Source organism: Lemur catta, chromosome 8, assembly GCF_020740605.2.
Source record: "Lemur catta isolate mLemCat1 chromosome 8, mLemCat1.pri, whole genome shotgun sequence".
Lineage (NCBI taxonomy): Eukaryota > Metazoa > Chordata > Mammalia > Primates > Lemuridae > Lemur > Lemur catta.
In genome coordinates, this window is record NC_059135.1 from 19152013 (window position 1) to 19177114 (window position 25102).

The window sequence follows — 25102 nt, forward strand, 5'->3', positions numbered from 1 at the left end:
AATCCAAATTTCACAGAACAAACCCTTTTCTTAAAAGGGGTGCAGCAGAGAAAGATGAAGCTTTTCTCATCTCTTTTGGTGCTTAAAAAAGAACAATCTTCAAATCAGAAGGCCGCAGGTTCCCCAACTCTGGTAGGACTTAACTCATGGTAGAAAATCACATAATCTATGTAAGTAAACTGCTGTGCAAACAGGATATTGTTATAACCGACAAAAACACAATTGAAAAAAATTGTCTATTTGGCTTTGATGAATAATATCATTTTATTACTAACTGTACCCTATTCTATCTAGTGCTGGAAGGACTTGAATTTTTGGAAATCTCTTTTAAAATTGAAACACTGTTTTTGATGAATGACAATAAGGTAGGTTGGAGAACAAAGGCAAAAAGACTTGAGGATGAGATGTGATCCAAACGAAGTGAAAGGAGGGGAAAAATGAGAGAAATTAAATGCTTCAGCAGCCACAGATTAAATTGATCATCTTCTAATCAAACAGACAAGTGCACATTACTGTTCACTTGCACATAAATCTACTGTTAAAATTCCAGCTGTTTGGGGGTCTGTGCCATTTCTACTTAGGATGTCTTCTCTTGACAGGTGTGTGTTTTTTTTAAACCCAGTCATGTTCATGTGAATTCAATTGGGTGGAAGGGAGTTCTGCCACCCTGTCACTATGCAGAAGCCTAATATAGAGCCTATAATCTAAGTGGCAAAGACAAGGCCCATGAAAGAGAGAATCATCTTAGTATAAAATAAGTCACATTCCATCCTTTTATCTGTTCTCATCTATCCACCTTTTCTGGCTCTTAAGGTCCTGAAAGAATCTGTTTTGGACACACCAGGGACATTCAAGCTATTTTACATAATGCCCCATACTCAGCAGGAATTTATAAATTCAGACTAATTTGGAGGATTAAAGTAATGTGGCTTTTCCTTCTCCAATTTGCTCTCTTTTGACCATTTCAGCATTCTTCCTAAGTAAAAGCAGGGAAAAGGCAAGGAGTTGGGAATTCAACTCCTTGGGAGTTAGAAGTTAAGACTGTTTCTCCTCAGCAGCTCTGCTGATTGGCTGAGGAGAATGTCCTAGTAAGTGGATAAACTCAGTGTGAGCAGCCACTGCGGACTCCATGGCACCCACAGCCACAGATCACAGATGACGGCAGTGATGCGTCATGAACAGCGTATGCAGGGAAACAACCCTACTCTCACAATTGATAGACGGGTGAGAATTTTTCTACTGTAACACTGTGGTGACAGAATGGCGGGTGGGTAGGGAGGGAGGAGGAAAGGGACTGGAAAAAGAAGGGCACCCGAGAGAGAATCAAGGACAGCTCGCAGAAGCATGGCAGCCAGGAAGAACACTTTCCTGGCTTCAGAGCGTTAGTTATCTCCTCTCTGCCAATAAGCTTAGAATGAGAAACATCCTGAGTACTGAAAACTAGAAGGTAAGAAAATGGGTAGCTGCCTACTGCAGACTGCCGATGTCAGGGGAGAAGATCACGGTACTGTCTCGGTTTGACTACGCTACTATCAGGCCCCACAGAAAGTAACTACATTCATATTTTAGTTTATAACAATAGGTGAAATAGCCAAGTTTTACCTAAGGATAAAACCATCTTACCAACTATCTATTGTTGATCACACTTTTGGCAACTGAATTGAAAATATAGATAAACTGGAGAAAAGGGAAGGGCTTCCCCTCTCCCCACCCTGGACAGGGATCTCCCAAAGAGAAGATCACTACTAGGGAAACAGCTTAAAATTTGGAGGGAGTACTCAAGGGAATACTCTTTGGGCTTGTAAGGGTATTGAGTCTTGGCTTACAAAGAGCCTTAATAAAAAGATTCCCAAGCAGAGGAACAAAGGCAGGACAAGGAACAGAGAGACAAAAATTCTGGAGCTGGAAGCAAGAAGGGAGGAGGGAGACAAGGGAAGCCAAGTTAGAACCACAAGGCAGAACCAGTTGCTAACAAGCAGGCAGTCCCGTTTTTTGACAGCTCTGTGGAAAGTCTGGTTTTTGTGCCGTCACTGAAGAGCTTTGATTCACCAAGTCCTAGATGTAGATACAGAGGGACAGCCACCATCAAAATGCTAGCAACGTGCTGGGACTCAAAGTCACATTCAATGTAAAAGGACAGTCTACACATCAAAAGTCCTATCTATAGGCACAAGGTTTTAGATACATGACCTTATAATGTTTTTTACAAGTATAGGAAAGGATGGCATTAGGAATCAGGAGACACAGTGTGGCTAAGGAGAAAAATCCAGTATTTGAAAGAGACATGGGTTTGAATCCCTGCGTGATTTGGGGGAAGCTCATCTAATTTTAGTTTTTCCATCCACAAAATACTTCTTGTAACTTATTTGCCATCTAGGGTCCACTTGTCCTCATTATTTTATCAAACTGCTTCAAACCCCCAATCCCATGGCCTGGGGAAAACCATGTTTTCCTAGGATGTGAGCAAATTCTCAGGAATTTACTCTCACGGTCTCTTCTGACTCTGGCTTCCTGTGTTTCCAGGTGCTTTCTCTGCTCTGTGTGAAGTAATGCCAGATGCCAAATTCTGCCTCTTCCAGCTTCCCCAAATAGAGCACTTAAACCTAGCATTTCCATAGTGTCACTGACACTGAGTACTTGTAGTCATGAGTTGGCATAAGGCTGTGCCGTGTGTAAATTCACTCCCTTCCTCTTAGCTCTTCTCCTCATCCCTTCCTCTCCTGAAGTAGCTCCCCTTTTTCTACTTCTATGGTGCTACAGAATTCCCCCAAACCCCTGAAGCCTCAGCACTGGCCAATTTCCAAGCCTGGAGACAGAGACTCATTCTCTACCCTAAACACTTATCAAAGTATCTTCCCAATAAAAATAACTCTCTCTTTCAGAAAATTCTACCACCAGCTGTTAAAGCTCTAACTTTTCTCTACTTCTTCACATGACTTTGCAGGACTGCTATGTGGGATAAATAACGAATATAACAAAGTGCTAGCACAATGTCTTGCACATAGGAGATACAAGATAACTAGTGGCTACTATATAATGTTTATGACACCTAGGTTTAGTCCCTGAAAAGACCATGCCTACAGCAACCTGGGAGACTAACCACTTCCAAAGGGAGGAACTTGGACTTGGACTGGCCGAGGTAATGGCAACATACAACCACAAGCTAAGGAGGTCTCAATCTTCCTTCAAAAAACACAGTAATCATGAGACAGAGTTTGTTGACTTGTCACAGCAGTTATCTCTGTCCCCTTCCAAACACATAGTCATAATATACAGCTAAATAGATAACAGCAAAGGCACAACGCGGTGGGAAGTCTCTTTTGATCACCCCAATGCATGAAAGAGGGTAATTCTAAAGTACTGTTTCTACCAATCCTTCTGGAAAACTATCACTTAGAATTTTAGATTTCCCTCTTCTATTTAGATGAAGTTTTGTTTTGGGAAAACTCAAAAGCTTTTCTCTTATATGCAAACCCTTAGCAGGGCAAAAAGCTCTTTTTCCGTCTCAAAACACAAAACATACACACCCCACTTAAAAGACTGCACATTACCATGATGATGAAGCTGGTCTTCCTCAGGAAATTCTCATGTGCTTGGCCTTCGGCATTCCTGCCGATGGGATTTGGCCTGGTTGACTGTATGCTCTGCAGGCTCAGCTGGTCACATTTGCCTCTTGGGCAATAGCACAGTCAGTCTGGGTGTCTCGCCAGGACTCCCAAACTCTAAGTAGTAAAGTACCTTAGACCTATGTTAGGCAGCAGGGTTTCTCGACACTTAAGAATTACTTTTTCCCCTAACATGCCAAGATGTTGGAAGAGAAAGTTCTGTGCACGCATAAACACTCACACACATAGAAGGCAGCACACAGAAAGGCCTGACATGGGCCAGCAATAATGAATGCAATACTGTATACACAAACTTGCAGGATTAACAACTGCCAGTTGCCACTGTTCAAAGGATAAATGAACAGGACCCTGAATGGAATCAAGTGAAGGAATGTTAGTCGTAGACCCTTCTGTCTACCCTGGGAAGCTGCTATGATATTAAGCACAGTCTAAATGGAATTCTAGGTAATATGTGATAAGAAAAAGCGAGGCTATCCAGTTTTCCCAGCACCATTTATTGAATAGGGACTCTTGTCCCCAGAGTATGTTTTTGTCTATTTTGTCAAAGATTAGATGGTTATATGAGGATGGTTTTATATTTGGGTTTTCTGTTCTGTTCCACTGGTCTGTGTCCCTGCCCTTGTGCCAATACCAAGCAGTTTTAAGCACCACAGCTTTGTAGTATAGTTTGAAGTCTGGCAAATCAATACCTCCCATTTTGTTTTTATTGCTTAAGATTGCTTTTGCTATATGGGGTCTTCTCTGATTCCATACAAAGTGTATAATTATTTTCTCTAAATCTGTGAAAAATGATGTTGGTAATTTAATAGGAATTGCATTGAATCTATAGATTACTTTGGGTAGTACAGACATTTTAACGATGTTAATTCTTCCAATCCATGAGCATGGTATGGATTTCCACTTATTTACGTGTTCTGCAATTTCCTTCCTTAGCGTTTCATAGTTCTCTTTATAGAGGTCCTTTACCTCTTTAGTTAAATATATTCCTAGATATTTTATTTTCTTTGTTGCTATTTTGAAAGGTATTGAGTCCTTAATTTGGTTCTCCGATTGAATGGTATTGGCATATATGAGTGCCTCTGATTAGAAGACTAAAACAGGACCCACAGATTTCACCTCTCACAAAAATCAAATCACGGTGGATAACAGATTTAAACCTTAAATGGGAAACGATTAGAATTCTAGAAGAAAATGTAGGAAAGACTCTTACAGACATTGGCCTAGGCAAAGAATTTATGAAGAAAACCCTAAGGCAATCGCAGCAACAACAAAAATAAACGAATGGGACCTGATTAAATTAAAAAGCTTCTGCACAGCCAAAGAAACAGTCATGAAAATAAACAGACAGCCTACAGAATGGGAAAAAATTTTCACATACTACACATCAGATAAAAGACTGATAACAAGAATCTATTTAGAACTCAGGAAAATCAGCAAGAAAAAATCAAACAATCCTATCAAAAAATGGGCAAAGGACATGAATAGAAATTTTTCAAAAGAAGACATAAGAATGGCCAAAAAAACGTATCAAAAAATGCTCAACATCCCTAATCATCAGGGAAATGCAAATCAAAACCACAATGAGATACCACTTAACTCCGGTGAGAATGACCTTTATCAAAAAATCCCAAAACAACACATGTTGGCGTGGATGCGGAGAGACAGGAACACTCATACACTGCTGGTGGGAATGCAAACTAGTGCAACCCCTATGGAAAGCAATATGGAGATACCTTAAACAGATTCAAGTAGACCAACCATTTGATCCAGCAATCCCATTATTGGGCATATACCCAGAAGAACAAAAGTCATTCATTAACAAAGACACCTGTACCCGAATGTTTATAGCAGCACAATTCACAATCACAAAGATGTGGAAACAACCCAAGTGCCCATCAATCCACGAATGGATTAGTAAACTGTGGTATATGTATACCATGGAGTACTACTCAGCTATAAGAAATAACGATGATACGACATCTCTTTGGTTCTCCTGGAGAGAGCTGGAACCCATTATACTAAGTGAAGTATCCAAAGAATGGAAAAACAAGCATCACATGTACTCACCAGAAAACTGGTTTCCCTGATCATCACCTAAATGTACATTGGGGAAGGATACCAATTGGATATCAGACTGGGATGGGGGGTGGGGGGAGGGGATGGGTGTATGCCTACATGACGAGTGCGTTGCACACCCTCTGGGGAATGATCATGCTTGAAGGTGCAGACCCGGGGAGGTGGGGGGGGGGGAGGGGATGGAGGTATGACTACATGATGAGTGCCAGGCGCACTGTCTGGAGAATGAGAACAGACGCGCTTGGGACTCTGACTCGGGGGGATGGGCGGGACATGGACAATGTATATGACCTAAACTTATGTACCCCCATGATGAGCTGAAATAAAAAAAAAAAAAAAAAAGAAAAAGCGAGGATGTAGTCAATTTGAGAAGGATCAAATTTAGGGGCAGCAGCAAGGTCTTTCTGGTACTACTATAAACGGGCCCAAATTCTTAGAACTGGAACAAGAATTCTGTCTCTGAAAATAGGAAGATATGACACGAAAATATTTTACTACAAGTTTACTCACAAGATCCAAAAAAACTTTAATTAAGTAGAACTAAAAGCTCCAAGGTTCTGACCCAGTTTCCTTAACAAGGAGACATACAAATTAGTTCTCTGTTTGGCAGATCTGTGCTGAGTTTACCTTCAGGTGCTCATAATGTCACCTCAGGGGCCCCCTAACAAGGGACAATCACAAAGACTATCAGTAAAAGAAAATGCTGTCGAATGCATTACAACAAAAGGCTACACTTACTAATCCAGATTTTAAATCAGTTAGTTTAACTAAATACCTTCTCTTACATGCAAAGCCAACGGCATATCACTTACCTTCCTCAAAGCTGGCATTCTTCTGTCTCACTAAAACACGGAAGTTTTCAGCAGGATTTACGCTTCCAACCTAGAATATACCCACAGACAATAAACCTGCAGGTCACGTCTTTTTTTGGCAGCACCCCAGGCAATACAAGATGGCTTAATGTAGTAAATGTACTCTTATGAAACCAAAGACAAAGAGAAGGCTGTTTCTGTTCATTTTCATTTCCAGGGCTCTGTTAAAAGCTAGCAGATTCCAGTGGTCAAACAGCTTGCCCTCTGTATTTTCACTCACTTTTCTTTAAGCAAGCTGATTTCTTTCTAGAAGGGTCAGAAAAGTATTACAACCTAAGCCACCAGCCAGCCTAGCGTAAAGGCTTTAGGAATTACAGACTGCCTGTACATCCTGACACTCAGCCAATTAGGAAGGGGAGGATTCTGCAGTATGGGGTCAGTTCGGAATACATTTGCCCCGCTAAGATGACATGAGAAATAATAGCCTGATGCTTGATTCACTGACGTACCCTTTCTGAGGGACTGTTGCTGACCTTTTGGCATTGAAATTTTTCGGTAGAACATATAATATAAACATGCCCAAAGTTGAACACATAATCAAAAAATAAAAGCAGATTATGTAAAGAGATTTACTGTAGGCTGGGTGGGAAAGTTTTAAAGATGAAACTCTCTGCCCTTTCTGATTATACCTATGCCTTTAATCTGCTGGTTCCAACCCTGACAGGGCCTAAGTACCACCCAGCTCATAGGAAAGAGAACAATGGGGTCCCAAAATGTACCAAAGTTTCCAGTTTGCTCTTGTGTAGCAAACAGAAAAGCTCTCAGAACAAATGAAATCATGATTGTTTTTCCTTTACTATATAAAAAATCTAAATGAAATCCAAATCATTTTTCAGACATTCAATTTTTCTGAGAGAATTTCTGTTTGAGGTGTGAATAAAGGCATGTCTTATGACTATCCTTCCTAGTACATTTTGTAATAAGGGACATTTTTTCTTTTTGAGACAGAGTCTCACTTTGTTGCCCAGGCTGAAGTGCAGTGCCAACATCACAGCTCACTGCAGCCTCAAACTCCCGGGCTCAAGCAACCCTCCTGCCTCAGCCTGCTGAGCAGCGGAGCTACAGGCGCACATCACAACAACCAGCTAATTTTTTTTGTTTTTTGTAGAGACGAGGTCTCACTATTGCCCATGCTGGTCTCAAACTTCTGGCCTCAAGCAATCCTCCCTCTTTGGCCTCCCAAAGTGTCAGGATTACAGGAGTGACCCACCACGCCTGGCCAATAGGGACAATTTTTAAGATTCCTTGATTCAAACTGATGCCACTTAAAATAAGGCAATATTTTCAAGCTCCAAAAACCTTCTCATTAAATAAAGATCTTAGGTGTCAAAGGATACTAAGTTTGGAGAAAACCTAAACTTGTGAATCCTGTTCTAAGGTTGTATATTAGAAAAGAAATGGACCTATACTAACTTAAATTTTATGTATTAATGCTTGGAGATTAAGACTTATATATTAACCCTCATTATCCTATCATTTTGACCAAATGGAAAGCTGCAAAATAAAGCCAACAACAAAATCTCTACAAAAAAATCTCAACATTGAGATGTTTCATGTTCTTTAGATTATACAGAGCTCTACATCCTATATATCATATAGGTTATTCTATAGGTAATTCATGACAATAATTACTTAAAGGAAGAAAGGAAGAAGTACAGGATAGGCCTCCTTTATGGTTTATATAGAGAGAGGACCAGAGAAAGCGGTTATGATCTTATTTCAAAGAGAGAAGAATGGACCAACAAAAAATAATGCAATCTCCCCCAATCCCCAACCTTCCTGAGAAGGGGGAAGCACACTGCAAAAGCTCTGCTTACACTGGTGATGCCGCCTTCCGCCAGGCTGGAGACATTAAAACGGGCGTCCCCTTCCTCAGTCTTGCATTTTTTAGCAGTGGGTTCATCTTCATGACTAGAAAAGAAAGAAATGGTGTTTTTCCTCTTAAAATAGACAACACAAAAAAAAAAAACAGAATGGCTGTTGGAAAAAGTTTTAACTTATTTTTCAAGCATCAAAAATAAACAGCTGCACTTAGTCCTTCTTTACAAACAGGCTGGCTCCCTTTCCCAGCCATACGGCTCCTGACAGCACGACCTGAAGCAGCCCTGCCTTTGTTTCATGGCAGTATAGAAATCAGAATTAGCAGTCACGTCTCAACATCCTTGCAAAGGATGAAACTGCAAGCACAGGTAATGGAAACTTAACATTTAAGTAAGAAATCCATTTACACTTCAGATATTATTTGCTAGTTTCTGTCTCAGAATTGATAGATATTAGCCTTCCACGTACAAAGAAGATCTTTGTGTCTAACAGCCCATCTTCTCCATCATGTATATGAGAACTTCATAAGCTTCTACTTACAACTGTCAAAACTTACTAGACAACCCTTAATTAAATATGCAAGAGCTTCCTCTTAGAGAAGTCTTAAACTATTTAAAAAAAAAAACTCTTTCAAAAAAACCTTTTAATTTGTTCTTTTATAAACTTAATTTTGTTTTGGGCAATATGCTAACGGAGTCCCAAAGCATCAGTGTGCTAAGGGAAAGATGACTCTGAGAAAGTGTATCAAACATCTTGCCTCAAGGAACACGCTGGCTTTAACAGCCTGCCTTAAAGTCAAGAGGAGGTCAAGTTAATTGCAAAGGAGAAGAAAATCAAATCCAAAGACTACGCCCATAATCTCCCTTAAAATGCAGAACATAAAGATTTTTATCCCAGAGAAATAAGCAATCTGGAACAAAAGCAACGATCATGAAATGGCTGAATGATAACAGAAATTAGTAACCAATATCTACTATTTATTTTTTTAATTATTTTATGACTAATAAAAATTGTGTGTTTATCATGTACAACAGGTTTTAAAATATGTGTACTTGTGGAGTGGCATAAACATTACCTCACATACTTTCATTTTTTTGTAGTGAGAATGGTTAAAATCTCTCTCAGTGACTTGCAAGACTAGTATTTCTAAATGTGTTGGTTTTTTGCTCAAAACCTCAACCTCCAGACGACAAGACTTGAAGAGGTTATCTTAAAAATGAAGCAAAGGAAAAAAAGACATAAGCTGGCTTCCTCAACGGTATTTCAATAATGAATCTTCTCTTACAGGTAGGCAAAAAAACTAAAGTAATCATCACAGCCATACATATACAAATTAAAAGTTTTATTGCTTGACATCTTTCCCATTCACCACTAACCTTTTTCCCTTTGGGAAGTACAGAAGAGGTAAGTGGAAGACAGAAGGATGGGAACCAGGAAACATCAAAAGGGGTAAGTCATCCAGAGCTCTTTCCTTGCAAGTAGACTAAAAAACAAACACACAAAGCCTTCACGGCAAAAATGGAAGAAAAATGCACAAACCCAAGGAAGAATAAAATAACATTAGAAGTTGAGTCTGTTAAAAAGAAAAAAGGTCCCAGTCATCCATTTTGGTTAGCTTTTGTCAGTTCTTCCCAAGCAACAGGCAACAACATGGTACTGCTGAAGATTTGGAGATTAAAGACCTGGATGCTAGTCTTAATTTTGGCACAGACTAGCCCTGGAATCTTACACCTTGAAGATGTTCTCTGTGTATTAACTTTTGCATATCTAGAGTTTAGAGTCTAGTAAGTTACTATCCTCTCTCAACTTCAGTTTGCTCCTTAGGAGAACACTATGATGAAATACCATATTGTTCTTTTCCAAAAATACAAATGAACTTAGATAATAGTATTAAGAAGCATTACACAAAGTACCATGCTAAGTTCTGCTGGAATACACGTTTGAATCACATGGAGAATTTTTTTTTTAATTTCAGCGTATTATGAATTTCTTAAGCCCTTCAAAATAAGATTCTAGGGAAGGAAGGATAAAGAGACATATACACCAATTGTCTAGACCAGGTGGATAAAAACAGCCCCAGAAATAAGCAAAAATAGTGAAAATTTAATAGGGTTAATATTCTCCAGGTCAAATCATTTAACAGCATTATTAGTAATTGTGCACATGTTAAATTCATAATGTATACATGAAGTGGGAAAGGGTAAAGACTCTCATCCCTAAATTATCTATGAATACATAATTTCTATTCTTAGATTTCTATCTAAGCTCTAGAAATTTCTCCATACAAGATCATAGTTGACAAATCTTAATAGGTGCTGCATTTGGATGGTAGGACCACAGGTAATTTGTTTTTTCTGCTTTTCTCATTTTCTTTCACAAATATGTATAAATTTTGTAATTCATTTGTTCAGTCTAACATTTACTGAATACTTATTATATGTCAGCTACAAAGCTAGACTCTAAACTCTAGATATACCAAAATTAATATTAATACATAATCAACACCTCTAAGAAGTTCAGCCAAATAAAAAAATGAATACATAAACAGGCAATTAACAAAATACTGTGATAGGCAGCACATCCCTTTCGGAAGATAGCAAGCAGCTGTATTAGGCTTGAGCATGAGGTACGAGCTAGGAAATGGTGAGAGATGGAGCTAGAAAATATTAAATTATGAGGCATGAAAAATGTGAGGAAAGAAAATGGTTTTTTCTAGGTAGCTGGATTATGGATAGATGCTTCTTTTCTTTCTGCTTATCTGGGTTTTCTCATTTGTTCAACAAAGTTTGATCTTATGCTGAGGATAATAGGAATCCACCAAAGCAGGGGATTTTAACCAGGAATCCAAAGATGACATCAAAGAATCTGTGAACCACCTCAAATTATATTCTAAACTTCGAAACTTGGTATGTTAGGGCATTTTTCTGGGGAGAGGGTCCGTAGCTTTTGTATCAAACAGGTCCATCACAAATACACACACACACACACACACACACACACACACACACACAAAAAAATACACACACACACATGCGCGCGTGCACACACAAGATTAAGAATCACTGCTTTAAAAGAATTTTAAGCAAAGGAGTGATGTGATCAGATTTGTTTTCTTAAAAAGTCACTCAGGTAGTAGAATGGATTGGAAAGGGATAAGACTGGAATGAGGGGAGTCAGTGAAGAGGTTAGCTTGGTGAATCACTGGCAGTGGACGATGCCAGTAACAGCTGACATTTCTTTTTAATGCTTACCATGTGCTAGTCACTATGCTAAGCACATTTAAGTCATCTCAGTTAAACTTTGTAACAGCCCTGTGAGTTAGCTATTACCAGTATCCTTTTACAGATAAGCAAACCAAGGCTCCAAAGAATTCAATCCCTTGTCTAAAGCACGCAGTTAGTAAGGGGTCAGCACTCACTTTGTACTCGTAACCATTTCCTATCCAGCCTCCTGAAAGGCAGATATTTGGTATTGCTACTTGATACTGAGTGACTTGCCAATTTCAGCTGCTATTAAGGGGAAATGCTTGGGTTTAGATTCAAATCTGACTCCAAAATCAATGCTATTGCCTGAAGCAAAAAGGATGGATTTGAGATAATTTTAATACAAGTTGGTAAGCCAACTAGATATGGAATGTAAAATGGATATGGATGACTCCTAGGAAATCAGGCATCATTCACTGAAATAGGGAACAATTGCATAAAGAAGGGTTTGAAAGGACCATGGAAGGAGAAAGAAGATGACAAAGTCATTTCTGAACTTGAAGAACCTACAGACACTTAAGCTATCCAGTGGATAGGACGGAAATCTGGGCCACAGATAGATATTTAGTAGTTTTTGAGGCCCCATATATGAAGTAATAAAAGATCTTGCCTTTGGATTGCTAAGGCAAAATGGCATTACGGATGAGTGCAAAGTCTGGAGTCAGATTGCTGGCATTCAAATCCTTACCCCAACACTTACCAACTGTGATGCTGGGCAAGTTCCTTATCTCCTCTAATTCTCAGTCTCCTCAGCTTTAAGATGGGTGGGGGTCAATAAAAGAACCACCTGGCCAAGTGAAGCCAAGAGGGTAACACATGTAAAGCTCTCAGCATCATACTTGTGTTCAGTAAATGTCAGCTATTTCTGAGGACAAGTCCTAAAGAATACCAACACTCAATGTTGGGGTAACAAAAGCAGCCCCCAGAGGCATCTGAGAGGAAGTCGCCAAAGACTTAGAAAACAAAGTCTAGAGAAGCAAAAGTTAACGAAGGTACACGAGTTTCAAGAGAGAAAGATAGTTGACAATGTCAAGTGCTACAGAGCAGTCAGGAAAGAAAAGGACTGCACAGCTGAAGTGAACTGAGCGGTTGGTGTCCTTTGGAAGGCGAGTTTCAAGGAAGTGGTGGGGGTAGAAGCCCAAGAGAATGGCAGCTAAGAAAAGAAGCAGTGTAGACTGTTCTTCCAATAACCTGGCTTCTGGAAGGAAAGATAATAATTATATTAGTAATTAGTAACAGGTAGTAATTAGAGGGAGAAAGCTGGGGGGCACTATTTTATTTTGTTTTAGATGAACGGAATGTTAACATGAGGAAAGAAAGGAGCTGGTAGAGAGGGAAAAGCTGAAAATATAGAAAGAGAAGAAATTCTTAGTGGACTAAGGTATCGAATAAAACAGAAAAAGGAATCCCAGGACACAGGTAAGGGATTCGCTGTAGACAGGATGAGGTGCCCTATTTCACTGAGAGAGGAAAGAAGGAAGTAAAGGCACATGCAAAAACATATGTTTTTGGATAACATGGGCCTGAAAATTGAGGAGTTCCCCCTTATGGGCTTCTATTTTCTCTGTGAAATCATCACCACCACCATCATCATCAATATTATCACTAACGTGCCAGGGACATGACTAGACCTTTTAAAATCATTGTGTTGGGTGCTAGGGATACAACAGTGAACAGCGTATTATGTGGCTCAATTTACCCCCATGAAAACCCTGCGAGACAGACATTCCTGCTATCCCTATTTTACCCATGCACAAGCTGAGGCTTAGAGAACATGAGCAATCCATGCCCAAGTCACACTGCAGAACAAGAGGACCAACTCACATTGGCTGACTCTGGAGTCTTAAGTGTTAACCATTACCAAGTGAGGCTGTCTGCTGAGAGTATGCAGGGAGGAGTCTCAGGAGACTTGAAAGAGCAGAAAACTTTAGCTTATCTGCATAGAGACAAATAGAATTCAAGACCATGTCTGCATCAGTTGTGCAAGCAGGATTAGACCCTAGGTGTCCTAGTTCTCATGCAAGTTCCTTGTCCAAGAGATGATATTTTCATTTCAAGGATGTACATCTACGTTAAAGGAAGCAGTACTTTTATATGATAAGGGTAATATTTAGTATATTTTGGGACTACAATATCAAATAGTGCTCTTACCTGCTTGAAATGAAGAAATCACTTCTAACACTAGATATTCAACAGGTCCAAGATGAACATCAGACCTTCTCAAATGTTCAGTGTTTTTACTGATAATGATACTACCTTAGGTTTTGACTATCACCTTCCCTCTAATATATTCATGTGCCACATAAGTCAACGATAAATTGCATATACAACAGTGGTGCCATAAGATTATAATGGAGCTGAAACACTCCTATAGCCTAATGACACTGCGACCATCATGACATCACAGTGCAATGCATTACCTTACCTTTTCTATCTTTAGATATGTTTAGATACAAAAATATCACTCTGTTACAATTAAGCATGTATGGTAATCAGTACAGTAACATGCTGTACAGGTTTGTAACCTAGGTGTGTAGTGGGCTATAACATCTAGGTTTGTATAAGTACATTCACTCTATGATGTTCACATGATGATGAAATTGCCTAATGATGCGATTCTGAGAATGCATCCCTGTTGATAAGTGAAGCATATCCGTCTATAGCTCGAAGTGCTTTAATATCTGTGATTTCATTGCTATAATATCTCTTGAGAGGAGGCTATTTTTAAATGGAGAAAATCTCATAAAGGTAAAATTGTTTAACCAAAATCAGATCAAGAATGGCAAAGTAGGAATGAACACTAGTGATTCCCAGCTCAGGATTCTTGTCTTAAGACTATGAAACTTCCTCAGCAGACATTTGTCAACTCCTCAATCTTCCCCTCATCGCTCCACTGAAAATAAGTACCCTGAATACAGGGATGATGAATACATACAAAAATACTACTAATTGTTAGCAGGTTTTTTTTTTTCCTTAGGGGAACTACCTCTAAAACCGATTGGAGCCCTTATTGTAGAAATTGAGGGTTTTAAGAACCATGCGGAAGAATGACTGAGGCATTCTTCTTGTATACAGGAGGCACTCAAATATTTGCTACGTGCGTCATTTCTACCGTTCTTAAAAACTGAGATTTCTGAGAAGAAAGGGGATAGAACAGGAGTGTGTGTAGGTGTGTGTGAGTGAGATAATTCTCAGGCCCCAGGCAGATAATTTGGCTGTGTTGCAAACCATTACGGGAGGAAAGAACAAGAGCTCAGCACACCCAAGCTTCCAGAAGAGTAAGCGGCAGGACTAGAGCCCAAGGTGTAATCCACAGCAGGGATCAAATCACAGAACAACAGCCTTCTGAATCTGTGTGGTGTGTTTTTTTAACCAGCTAATTTACATTTTAATCAAAGGGAGGAGGGGGAAATGGCCCATTTCTTTCCCACATCACCAGAAGATAATCAAGATCATGAACTAGAGTTTTAATACATACAGAGAGAATAGCACGGTGACTGCAGTGAGCCTGGAGCAAGGTACCATGGGAAGAAAAGGCCAAAGACTTTTATTGAATTGTTCTGAAACACTAATCCAGAGGCATGCAGGCAGATGAGGACAGCAGAGAAGAGAAAGTGGATTTTTAGGGACACTCTTCCTATGTCCTTAAAGAAGAAGGCATGATAGACTAAAAAGGAATATAAACCTCTCCAGAATGTGTCAGGAATACACATGATACAATCTGTCAGTACATTTTTTAAAATTCTGACAAAGCTCAGAGTGTTAACCTCTAGAAAGCTGCAGAAAACACAAATATTTCTATTCAAGTTAGACAACAATTCTCTAAATCAATGATTTATAGAAACTTGTGAAGGTTTCTGGAAATTACTCAGTACTCTTCCAGTGAGGTATTTATAAATAATAAACTTTGCCAATAAAGATACAGCTGTGAGGAGGGAATAAAAAAAAAAAAATCATGGTCTAAAACCAGGTCTGAAAATGCAGCCTAAAGAAATACATAGATTATTCTGGTGTGAGAAAAAAAGTCATCAATAACTAGTTGACCTAAACCTGGTAAAATCAATGTTATATATCCAAATAATTCTGGATAATCAAGAACAGTATCTTCTGGGTTGTTTTTATTTTGTTTTGAATGGAAATGGCTACAGATTGTGAACAGAATCTGATGAAGGAAAATACATAATAGCCACTTAAAGCTTGATTTAAGGATTACATGAAAAGCATTCTGTAATCCTTAAACTACAATTATCTTGCAAATGGCATAACCAACTACATCACTGATACCTAATAAAACAGCTAAAAAGGGCTAGATTTTTCACTCTCCTTTCTACTTTTCCTCCAAAAATCTCATTGATAGTCTTGACATCTAACCTCCCAACCAAAAAAAACCTATGATCTTCAACACTCTCCTCTCATCCTCAGCATCTCACTTTAAAAAGGGTAAAATTTAGCCTTAGATATTCAAAAACTTTGCTTAGGTTCCCTATACATCATTCATCAAGAATCTGAAGCTGATCAAAAAGTCAACAACCCAGTAAGTAGCTCCAAATTCCAGGTGAACAGCAAGGATAAAATATGACTACAATGGACAGATATAAGAAATCAGTATTTCAGTGCTAGGGCCAAATGGCACAAGTTTCTTCCTTCCACCCTTTTAATTCCACAGACCCCTATGCAACACCTGATTTCAGAGCCAGGCCAAAACTATTACCAATCTTACGTACTCCAACATTCAATACAACTCCACCGAGTACTTACTTGTCTTGGAAAATATCCTGAGCAGTTACTTGATCCTTTTTCCTGATGGCTTCAGTCAGAGGGAAAAGGGTCTTTATTTTAGAGAGAGGAATCTGACATTTTGCTGTCACCTCAGTGGGGGGATCCAGCATATTTAAAATGTGCTGCTGAATTGGGGGCAGAGGCTCCTGCGGATGTAAAGCTCTGTGCAGCAGGCACTGTTGGAAAAGGTACAAGGATTTTAAAACACAGATGGAGACATTGTAAATGGCTTCTTTATATTTTCTGATCAGGGATCCCCCATCTTCAGTTTGGGAGGCCTAAGTGATTCATATTGTATGTACAAGACAACAAAGAGGGTTGGCCTAGAACCACCTTTATAAGCAAGACATTGGCAATGCCTAATACCAATTGTGAAAACACATCCAAGCCTAGCAGCAATATCTTCTGTAGACTTCTTGGAAAGGAGCTTCACCTTATAAAAAGAAGCTGTTGCTTTAACTACTTGGGGAATATGCAAGGTCCCCTAAGAAACCTAATTCTAAGAGCTTCTGACAATCTGAGATTATAACTTTTTCATTACAATCTTTTTACTTCCTTTAATCATACTGTGCTTTCTCTCTCACTTCATCCTAGAAAATGCTGTGAGGTGGATGAAACAGGTGGCTAAGGGGGGCTGCTCGTGCTCAGTGAGTCCCAGGAAGGAGAAAGAGCTGAGAGCACTGAGTTGTTTCAGACTTCCCAAGAGTGCTGAGTGTGCACTTTTCTCCAGGATTCTATCACCTCTCCCGCTCCCCACTGCTACCACTCTTGCCTGGGCCCCGTCACCTCTCCTCTGGCCTATCACAGTCACCACCCACCCAGCCTCCCAGCTTCTCCTTCCACTGTCCCACTATAGTTAAGGGGTCTGAGAATGAGACCCTCACCATACCCTGGGAAGTCCCACATGACGTGGCCCTTTCTGCCTCACTGACAGCAACCTGGCCACTGCCCCCTCCCTGACAACCCTGCTCACTCATATGCCAAGCTCATCCCGCTTTCAGCTCCTGGGCTTAATGCTCCCTCTGCCTCTTCTGCCTTTCCCTAGACCTTGACAGCGTTGGCTCATTTTTATCTCATCTGGTCTTTGCTCACATATTCTATCCTCAGAGAGGCTTCCTTGACAGTGTATATAAAGTAGCGCCTCCACCCCATCCTGCCACCCGATCATTCTTAATCATTTCTCTTATTTTGTATGTTTTTACAGCCTTTATTATTACTTTATCATTACCTAAAATTACCTTATCCATTTTTTAATTTACTTGTTATTAAATCTAGGCCTCCTCCTGGAAAGCAGGGATCTTGTCTTCTTTACTGTTGAATTCCAAACACTAAAAATAGGGCCTGGCACATGATAAGCACCTGACAGATACCGGTTGAAGGAATAAAGTGCTCTTTCCCAGAGTTCTAGTTGTTGACAAGAGGTGTCAGGAAGCAGCACCAAGAGCAGGGCCAAGATCAAGGCCAGGGCAGGTTTGCCCATGTGAGTGGAGGTCTGCACAACAAGCCACTTTCATTCAATCACCTACACTACCTTGACTCTACTGACCCAGGCCTTGGCAGTATTTATATCTGCCCAGAAAAGTAATGCCCTAAAAGGAGTATAGAAAGGTAAGCATTTAAAAAACAAAAAAAAATGAAAGGAAGAAATGAAATGAAACTATCAGTTCATTGATATTTTCTTTCCATTGATAAATTCCAAAATTAGGTAGGAGAATAAGGATTCAATTACTCCCACTCTTAAACAACTTATACATTAGTAATTCTGAAGAAAAAACTAGCTTGGCATGGTGGTGTGTGCCTATAGTCCCAATTACTTGGGAGGCTGAGGTGGGAGAATCACTTGAACCCAAGATTTTGGGCCAGCCTGGACAATATAGTGAGACCCTGTCTCAAAAAAAAAAAAAACAAAAAAAACAGGGAGCTGAATGAATAGCTCCTGTAATTTCAAAATACTGTTTCATATCACAACGTATATGATTTAAACTATCCCACGGATTCTTTTCCTATACCGAAGAAAATGTGAGCTAGAAGTTTCCATTTTTAAAAAAAAATAGGCCAGGTCCAGTGGCTCATGCCTATAATCCTAGCACTCTGAGAGACCAAGGTGGGAGGAGTGCTTGAGCTCAGGAGTTCAAGACCAGCCTGAGCAACAGTGAGACCCCGTCTCTACTAAAAATAGAAATATTATCAGGGCATGGTGGCACGCACTTGTAGTCCCAGCTACTTGGGAGGCTGAGGCAGGAGGATTGCTTGAGCCCAGGAGTTTGCGGATACAGTGAACTACCATGATGCCACTGCTCTCTACCCAGATGATGGAGTAAGACTATCTCAATAAAATAAAATAAAATATAATAAAAAATACATAAAAGATACTTAAGTTTAATAGTGAATATTATCCAAGAGTCAATGTCCCATAAATTCAGAAAACCCTGAAGTTTTAAGTACCAATTTCCTCTAGAAATTCCACGTGCTACCCCTCTGGCTTTCAGCCACCAACCACAACACTTCCTTCTCCGTAGTATATTGATTTATTTCAGAGTTTGACTCCTGCTTTCCTCTTTCCTAATCACTTGACTTTCTCTTGAGCATCAATAACATCAAGCCTGTTTAATGTAAAGCAAAAGGGGAAACCAAAATGGTCCCAAACTCTGTGAATCGACCCCAACCTTTTTGTGCATAATCTTACTCACAGTGCTCTCCCTCAATTCATTAAAATATCTCAACAGCTTAGAAAGTCCTAAAGATGTAAGCGGTAATCAAACACCCAATACAACAGACTACCTCTCATATGCTCTTAAAGATCCTATCTGTGATATACAATGATATGTTTTGGAAAAGAGCTAGAACAACCAAGGGATAAATATCCTGCCCACCCTCCCTACTGAAAAACATTCTGGACACTCAGTATAAACAATCCAGGCAATCTTTTCAAACAGTGTTGTCATCCATACGTCAATGGTAAAGGATCTATAAGTGATGTTCTGAAGCATCAACCTCTCTCTCATATTTTCTCAAATGTCACATTTTGGATAAACAAAGGTAAGCGGGATACTTATAAAATCTGTTCTAGCAAAAAATCCCAATTCATTAAACAAAAATGAGGTTATGAGAAAGTGACATTTTTTAGTGACTAGGAAGCTGAGATCACAATCCTTGATCTATTCATTTCTCTTCTAAGCAACTGTTACTACTTGATGTGTTTTTTACAATTTGAAAAAGATTAGAGAAAAAACCTACAGGCCCTATGGCTAGCTCAGAAGTTACTAATATATTGATTTTAGCAACATTGTATCAATTATTTAAAAGGTAGTTTTAACTGTACACTTGACAAAAGACATATTTTCAGAATTTCCTTCCAAAATTAAAATTAAGTTAACCTCTACCCAAAGAATTGATTATTAATCTCTCCATCCTTCTCCCAGCTCATTCACCCTCAGCTATAGATATTTCATTAAAAGAGAAAAAAGACATCTTCCTGGGTCCCACATCCTCCTGCAGATTACTATGTCCTCTCCCTCCATCAGGAAACCTTTCTCCTCTAAGCACTGTAACCTGGCTTCCACCCCATCACTCAACTGATACTGGGTCCCCAAAGTCATCAAAGACTGAACTACAATCCCTAAAGGCCCTCTGCCAAGCTCACCTTTACTCACCATTGTGCAACATCTGACTTGGGATTCTTTGCTCACAGACACTTCTCTTCCTGTACCTTCCAAGATGCCAGTTTCCCCTAGTTCTTTCTACCTCTCTGAGCTTTGCTGTGGGGTAGAGGTAGAAGCATTGGGTTTTGTTTTTTAACAGCCCTTCTTTGTGTGTCTATGCCTAATTATCCATGCATATGTTGGGGTTCAGTACTTTGTTCTCCTTCCTTCTCACTCACTGTGCTTCTCACTCACTGAGCTCTCCCAGGTGATCTCATTCACTTCTTTTTCTACCTAAATAAGGAAGACTCTCAAATCTATACACTTAGACCTAACTTCTCTTGTGGGCTCTGAATCACTATTTCCAACTTCCCACTGAGTGTCTGTACTGGGAGATCCAACAGACACCTCAGATTTAACACTTGGGAAAATAAATAAATTACCTTTTCCATCTGTTATTCTACATTCCTTATCACAAATAATGGTGACACCATCCTTTCAGTCACCCCAGCTAGGATCCTGTTATCTTCAATTCCTCTTTATTTCTCATCAACCACCGTCCATATCTCAAGTTGTACCTACTCTACAGGCCTTCAGAATCTGCTCTCCTCTCCACACTCTCCACCACTGCTTTAATTCACGCCTTCATGTGGGCCACTGCAGGTTTCCCAGCTGGTCTCCAGTCCATCTCCTATGCCGCCCCACCAGAACTGTTTTTTTAAAAATCATGTCACTCACTTGCTGACAAAATTCTTTCATGATTACCCACTTCCATTAAATCCAATCTAGTTGAGTGTGGCCTACAAGGTTCTTCACAATCTACCTGTTACTTAGCTTCCCTTTTCCATCTTTTTCCCTTAGAGAACCTATTCCCCAGCAAAATGGAACTATCTGTGGATCCCTAGACACACCCCACTTCTTCATATTTTCATGCCTTTGTACATGCCATTTCTTTTGCATGGCATGATCTCCTGCCATCATGCATCCCCTTTTTTCTTTTAGAACTCCAAATCTTAATTCCTTAGTGAAGACTTCCTTAAGCTACCTAGTTGCAAGCATCTCTTTCTCCTCTTATTCCCATTGTGTTTTCCCACCACTGTTGTAACTATTGGTTTTATCTCTCTCTACTTCTCTAACTTCTCTAAAGGAATCCTTGAAAATAGAGAGCTTATAGCATCTTTAGCACATGGTACACTGTTAGTACTCAATACACACTCATTTTTTTTTAAAGGTGAATCCAATTTATACATGCCCTAGTGAAAATACCTCTTTACATGGATAAGCCATATTAAAAACTCACCCCTACAAAAGAAACCAAAGTTGGTAAGTTGTAAAAATCAAAGTTGCCAGTGCTTGCAGCTTTGAAAAATAAAAATGCCTGAATTTATAGCTTTTATCTGTTCATTATTCCAACAAACATTTATTGAATATAAATAGAGCCCACCCTAGACAAATCTGCCAAGTAGCAGAAGTTTCTCTTTTTCTCCATAGTGACCTGTTTGGACAAGCTTCCAACGGGTCTACTACATGCTTCCCTACAAATGGCACAGGCCTTCAGGTCTTCAAAGCCACCTGTCAAAAACACCAAAGTTTTTTTTTTTTTTAAACCAGTAATTTATACATAATTACACTTAGAATACTAGAGTACAGATAGTCCCCAGTTCATCATGGTTCAATTTACAATTTTTCAACCTTACAATGGTGTGACAGCGATACACATACAACAGAAATTGGAAGGATACTCTCTTGTAACACTGGGCAGTGCTATCGAGCCACAGCTCCAGGTAGTCATGGGATCTCGAGGGTAAACAACCAACGCTCTACAGCATACCATGTTGCCAGATGATTTTGTTTTTTTTTTTTTTTTTTTTTGAGACAGAGTCTCACTTTGTTGCCCGGGCTAGAGTGAGTGCCGTGGCGTCAGCCTAGCTCACAGCAACCTCAAACTCCTGGGCTTAAGCGATCCTACTGCCTCAGCCTCCCGAGTTGCTGGGACTACAGGCATGCGCCACCATGCCCGGCTAATTTTTTCTCTATATATTTTTAGTTGTCCAGATAATTTATTTCTATTTTTAGTAGAGATGGGGTCTCGCTCAGGCTGGTCTCGACTCCTGACCTCGAGCAATCCACCCACCTCGGCCTCCCAGAGAGCTAGGATTACAGGCGTGAGCCACCACGCCCGGCCTGATTTTGACCAATTGTAGGTAAATGTAAGTGTTCTGGGCTCGTTTAAGGTAGACTAGGCTAAGCTATGATATTTGGGAGGTTGAGTGTCTTAAAGGTATTTTTGACTTATGATATTTTCAACTTAGATGGAGTCACAGGGACATAACTCCATCACAAATTGAGGAGCATCAGTATTTACTGAGTCAGCCCTTTACATGTTAAGCTTCATGTTTCTAACTTTAGAATAAAAGATTTTTTTTCATTACTTAAAACAATTATAAGCATCAAAACAATAGGCAGTTTCTTTCGAGTAGAGAATCCCTTGAATCACAACAGATCCCAATATGGACTTGAGCTAGTTAAGGATGTTTTGTGAAGTGATTCAAAAGAGACAACCTATGGTCTCTCCATCACATGCCCTGTGCCCCTTCCTGCCCCCAGAAGTGGGCCTTGCACTCCTCTGTGGGGAAGGGTTTGCCCGAAAAAGCTGTTTGTGATTTTTCTTTCAGTGTTGTGGGGGTTGGGGAAGCCTATGTCCTGCTGTCATTAACTTAATCCAGGACTGGAATATTCCTTCCCCTTCAACCTTGTTCTGTGCTTCCTCTTCCTCAGCATAAATCAGCTCTCTTGTCAACTTTCCCAATCTACCTAAATCCAATATCCACCTTCCAACTCCTTTGGCCTAAGAAATACATATTTTATATTTTTCTCTATTTTAATTACTCTTTAATAGTTTCATAGTATAACCTCTTTATCTGACCTCTATTCTACCTTTAATTATGAAATTTTTGACAAATGTAGCACTGGAACACTTCTTCCCTAATAGTGGTTATATTATTATACAGTTCATAGAATTTCTCTTACTATTTTGATATTAAAAAAAACAAACAAGAACCTCATTCACATACAATACAGAAGAAAGACCTGAAAAAGCACAAAATAACATGCCTTTTATTAAGCCCTTCTGTATTTTTTTTAAACTAGCCTTCTTCCAGATTTAAAAAAAAAAAAAAAAAAGCATTCTAACTTTAATTTTCTTTCTAAGAGCTCAGGATATTTTTATCTTTTGAAGTAGGAAGAAGATGATGTTATTCTCCCATAAAATAGATAGAGCAAATGGGGCCCTCAGAAGATAAAGATGTTTATTTGGGACTGGCCAATTACCATAACTTTTCATGTAATTCTCTTTCATTTAAATGAAATACGACTGATTCATCTTTCCTCTCTCACCTGAAATAATCTTTGAAATTGAGGATTTGGGATTTTGGTGGTTGGAAACAAGTCTTCAATGGTATCTTCCTCCTCATCTTTCTTTACCAAGCTCATGGAGTCAATCAAAGCATCAACAGCACTCAACTGTGCCTCTTAAAACAATGATAAACAGAGAAGCATAAAGAAAAATTATTACCTCTATTATTCTCCACTAAAACAAATGCTTTTCGTTTATAGATATTTGCAGCAATACTGGCAGGTTATAGAGTCCTGGCTCTGTCAAAAATATTCTCTAATTACTTAAGTACTTAACCTGAGTCTTGGTTTTCTTATCCATGAAAAGAGCTATTTAGAGTAATTAACTGGTTACGTCCCAGCCCTACCATTCACTGAACCTTTGATAATGGAGTATCATATCCAAAGCAAAAGTTTGTTCCAAGAAATACGCACATCCAAAATCCAACTTCCATGTGGAGATTCAAACATAATATTCAGTATTCAATGAGGTAATGTTAAACACTTTGTAATTAGCTAAAGGATAAAAACATCAAAAGGAAAAATAAAACCCCTCTAGTAATGAAGCATAAGATTTATAAGGGTTTACTGTAACTTTTAGCACAGTCTAGCACCTTAACAGGAAGACACCATTGAACCAGAATGAGCTGACTCCTTCCCCATCTCCACAGGCAGAATCAGCTCTTTCCTCTCTCAAAGTCTCATGACATTAATCACACTGCACATCTGCACAGCTGTGTACGTCTTACTCTACTCCATTCAAACTTTAAAAGTTTCTTGAGAGCAGAAATATGACATCCTCTTTTTTATGTGTCTCTTAATACCTAACAGAAAGCAAGTGCTCCTCAATAAAAATCTACCAAGTCAACAAAAATGGCACAGCCCAAAGCATTGTGGATGAAAGACAACTCTCCCCAAAATGCTTCTACCTAAACTACCATGTGTAACTTTCATTCTGCTGATTCAGAATGAAACAGTGCTGAACTGAGCACTGTTTTTGGATCACTCACAGTCACTAGGCAAAGGTGGAAAAGAGTATGCAGTTCCTGAAAAGTACATTATGCTTCTCTTCTTCACCTTTTCAAATATTCCTTTTGTATAGTCACAACAAAATAAAAGAGCATATGGATATTTATCATGAGACATTTCTTTTCTATCTGTTTTTGGACTTTCTGGGGGAGGTTTCAGGCCATTGTACAGCCATCACCGTCTTAAGCTGGCTAATTCAGTGTCCACCCGGCAAAAGGCAAAAGATAGGACTTGGATACGTGAACGTTCAGTGATTTTTACCTACTACTATAAGTTAGTAACAGGCCAGATCATTGTGGCATTGCATGTCCCTTCATAAAGGTCTGCTTGGGAAATAGGCCAAATAGCTTTAAGGATCCATTTTTCCAATGGCAAAAATGTAAACAAATGTTAACTCACAGAAAATAGATCAACAGATCAAACGATATTTAATGTTTTAGCTCCTGAATGATTTATGTTCATAAGATAATTTGTCAACAAAGTTCTCTTTTTAAAGCATTCTATTTATCTAAAAGCCTTAGAGACAGAATAATACTGTAACACAGTGGCAACTTCTATACATTCAGTTCCACGCCTGCCTCCACTGTGATGCAGAGGGACTT

General features: G+C 39.3%; 1 protein-coding gene across 1 annotated transcript in view; it reads right to left on the reverse strand.

The window, feature by feature from the left end:
• The window catches only part of XRCC5 (X-ray repair cross complementing 5), an 84614-nt gene that overhangs the window by 30463 nt on the left and 29049 nt on the right, over positions 1-25102 (reverse strand). Inside the window, exons 13-16 of the mRNA XM_045559263.1 lie at positions 23475-23608; positions 16417-16613; positions 8392-8485; positions 6515-6584 (exon numbers count right to left, since the gene is read on the reverse strand). Coding sequence (XP_045415219.1) covers positions 6515-6584; positions 8392-8485; positions 16417-16613; positions 23475-23608 — 495 coding nt within the window. The remainder of the gene's footprint in view (positions 1-6514; positions 6585-8391; positions 8486-16416; positions 16614-23474; positions 23609-25102) is intronic.